Genomic DNA, 3,460 nt, shown 5'->3' on the forward strand with positions numbered 1-3,460 from the left:
AGGTACTTTGCCGAGTGTTATGTCTCTGGCACTCGGCAAAGAGGCAGGCTTTGCCGAGTGCCGCGCAGAGCACTCGGCAAAGAGCCTGACATGGGGACCCTCCCTGGCGGGTTCTTTGCCGAGTGTCCCTGGTGCCTCTGGGTAGACACTCGGCAAAGGTGACGCCTTTGTCGAGTGTCATGTTTGACACTCGGCAAAGAAGCCGTCTCCGTTACCTCGTCGCCGTAACGGCCACTTTTCTTTGCCGAGTGCCCGAGAAAAAGTACTCGGCAAAGAAGGTTTTGCTGATGTACTGTTTGCTGAGCCTTTTTTGCCGAGTGTCACACTCGGCAAAGCCTTTGCCGAGTGTTTTTAAGGCTTTGCCGAGCACTCGGCAAAGGGCCCGTTTTCGGTAGTGTAAGTGACTGTCGGACGTTTACTCTTTTATTACGGCAGTGACGAAGTAGTACAGCTGGGCTCTCGCGGCTAAAGAATTCAAGCTAAAGCCACGTGTTCAATATTGTCACACACACCGTTCCTTCGATCATCTGTATTGTTGTTTATCCACATTTCCATTGATTTGTCACACTTGTATTGTTTGTCCACACCGGTGCGACAGACACCCACATAAATAATCTGAAGAAACATAAATAATCTGAAGGACCGTGATGGATGGGTCCATTTGTTACGGTCTATAGGAGATGTAATTTATAATTCAGCAGGAAATAAATTAATTGATTTATAGGTCCGTATCGGTTTTTCAAATACAAGAAAAAACTGCATAATACAATCCGGAGCTTCTTAATCTTAAATGCAATTAAATAACTGCCCACTCCTCTTATTCATTCATCAGAAGCAACTGCATGCATCTTCCCTTACTCGGCGATGCCGCGATAGGTCCGCTGAAGATCGTCCACAAGTAGGGATGAAAACGATCGGAAACGGTATTTATTCGGTAATCAGTTTTTTAGTCGTTTTTCTTTGATTGTGATATAGAATATACAATATAAATTTGTATTCTTGTTTTTAACATCCAGCTTGTTAAGATTCATAAAAGGTAAACCTCAAATTCATCCTATATTTTCTCAAATAATAGATATAAACTTCGGTATGAATTCGGAAACAAATTCGGTAATTTTTTCAACTTTTTGTGTTGTAAGGAGCAAATAATACATAAAACAATTTATGTAATATTTAATTTATATTTGTACTAATGTGCTTGATAACATAAGAAAAGATCAACATCAAATTTTATACATATCTATTTTAAAATATTAAATTTGTTCTAACAGTTCGGATTACCACTTTCATCCCTATCCACAAGCTTCTCCAACGCGACGCGTGAAGCACCTCCTTCGCCCACCGCCGACATCGCCGCCTGCTGCGCCCATGTAGCCCTCGCCCTGATTTTCCTCCCGGCATCGCTGTCCGCGTCCATGAGCTTCCGGACCTTCTCCTCAACCTCGGCCCTCCCGACGACGACGTCGACTGCCGCTGTGCCGCGCGGCTTCTCCAGAACCTTAACCTTAATGCCGGCGCCGACGATGTCCGCCACATGCCTTGCGTTCAGGCGCTGTTCGGCTATCATCGGCCAAGCCAAGATGGGCTTCCCGGCGGCGAGACTCTCCATGACCGAGTTCCACCCGCAGTGGCTCACGAAGCCGCCCACTGCCTTGTGGGCCAGAACGCTTCTCTGTGGGACCCATCGGCGGACGATCTTGCCATGTGGCGCCACGTCAGCTTGCGGTGACCACGTGTCGGACCTGACCACCCACAGGAAAGGGTGGCCAGACTGCACTAGCCCGTGAGCTATCTCGTCGAGCTGCGCGTCGGAGAAGTGGGTCTGGGTGCCGAAGGAAACGTAGACCACCGGTCCCGGCTGCCCCGCCTTCTCGTTCTCGTCCAGCCAGGCAAGACAGCCCTCGGGGTCTTCCTCTTCCTCGAGCTCCGACACGTCGCCGGCCGCGAGGAACAGCGGGCCCGAGACCCACGCGCGGGAGCCAGGATGCAGGTAGAACGACTCGAGCGACGCGACATAGTCCTCGTCCAGCGCGGCCACGCTGTTCACCAGGACGCCCCAGCTGAGCACGTCCGAGAAGCCCACTTCGTCGATGAAGAAGCGGGTCACGGGGTCCTTCATGTCCGCGAACTTCACCACAACGTCGGGGACCTCATCCGCCGTGATCGCCACGTGTTCCGGCATGCCGTGCACGTGGAACGGAGCGCCGAGGTCGACGCTGGCCACCGCCGGTGGGCGGGTGACGAGTGCCTTGCAGATGGCCATGGAGAAGCAGGACATACCGTGGAACACGACGCGGCGGACGCCGGTGGCCGTCGCGACGCGGTGCGTGAAACCGAGGAAGAAGTCGGAGACGAGCGCGAGCGGCGGGGACGGCAGCGACGTCAGGAACTGGGCGAAGGGCTCCCGTAGGAGCGCCGTAGCACGCAGGAACGTCGGGAAGAGGGACATGGACGGGAGGGCGTCGGTGGACTCGACGCCGGCTGGCAGTGGCGGCAGCGACGGGAAGGGGAGCTCGACGAGGCGCACCGAGGAGGGAAGGCGGCTGGCGGCGAACGCGCGGTTTGCCGGGGTCGTGAGTAGGGTGACGCTCAGGCTTTTATGGTGCACCGAGAGGGCCGTGGCGAAGTGGACCAGCGGAAGCGTGTGACCTTTCGCCATGAACGGGAAGATGACAACGTGGTCACGGCCAGCTGCTGGCGCGCCATTCGCACCATGGTTCGCTGCGGTAGCGCCGGCGCCGTTGGTGGTGGTACTAGTGGCCATTGCAAGCGAGAAGGCGTTATTGTGGTTGGCTGCTGCAAAGTTCAAGTCTTGATGGGGTATTTATAATGTATATACAAACAAGCTTGATGACATGGTGTGTTACGCACCAAAGTCAAAAGTATTACTAGTCTACAGTATCTATATACTGGTCTACTCTGATGTATATATACTATTCCCTCGGTTTACAAAATGTTTATCCCTACGGTATTCATGTCGGTCAAATTTTCTCAAGTTTAACTAGATTTATAGAAAATAATAGCAACATTTATATCTCCAAATAATTTTACTATAAAAATAAATTCAAATATCCATATAATGATACTCCATCCGTCCCAATTTATAAGTTGTTTGACTTTTCTGTACCAAGTTTTACCGGATCGTATTATTCAATTTTTTATGAAAAAAGTGGAAAATTCAAAGTCATATCTAAAGTATATTATATATCTAAAGTATATTATATGCTAAACGATATCAAAGTAAAAGTTCTTAATAGTTATAATTTTTTTAATAAGACGAGCCGATCAAACTTCAGATAAAAAGTCAAACGAATTATAAATTAGAACGGAGTGAGTACTAATTATGTACTATAAATATTAATATTTTCTTATATATATTTGGTAAAATGTAAAATGGTTGACTTCTGAGAATAACAAATATTTTAGGATGAAGGGGGTACATATATTTTTAGCAAATATC

At 49.0% G+C, this 3,460-nt stretch overlaps 1 protein-coding gene across 1 annotated transcript; it reads right to left on the minus strand.

Annotated features, from left to right (window-relative positions):
- Positions 1–1,196: 1,196 nt before the first annotated feature.
- On the minus strand, positions 1,197–2,764 carry LOC103640082 (UDP-glycosyltransferase 90A2). Its single transcript, XM_023301049.2, has one exon. The coding sequence runs from the start codon at positions 2,762–2,764 to the stop codon at positions 1,265–1,267; it is 1,500 nt and encodes a 499-aa protein (XP_023156817.1). The 3' UTR covers positions 1,197–1,264.
- Positions 2,765–3,460: the final 696 nt, after the last annotated feature.

This window comes from Zea mays, chromosome 9 (genome assembly GCF_902167145.1).
Source record: "Zea mays cultivar B73 chromosome 9, Zm-B73-REFERENCE-NAM-5.0, whole genome shotgun sequence".
Classification (NCBI taxonomy): Eukaryota; Viridiplantae; Streptophyta; class Magnoliopsida; order Poales; family Poaceae; genus Zea; species Zea mays.

Excerpts from the sequence above, each read along its gene's own strand:
- LOC103640082 (XM_023301049.2), bottom strand. The coding sequence starts at position 2,764 with ATGGCCACTAGTACCACCACCAACGGCGCCGGCGCTACCGCAGCGAAC.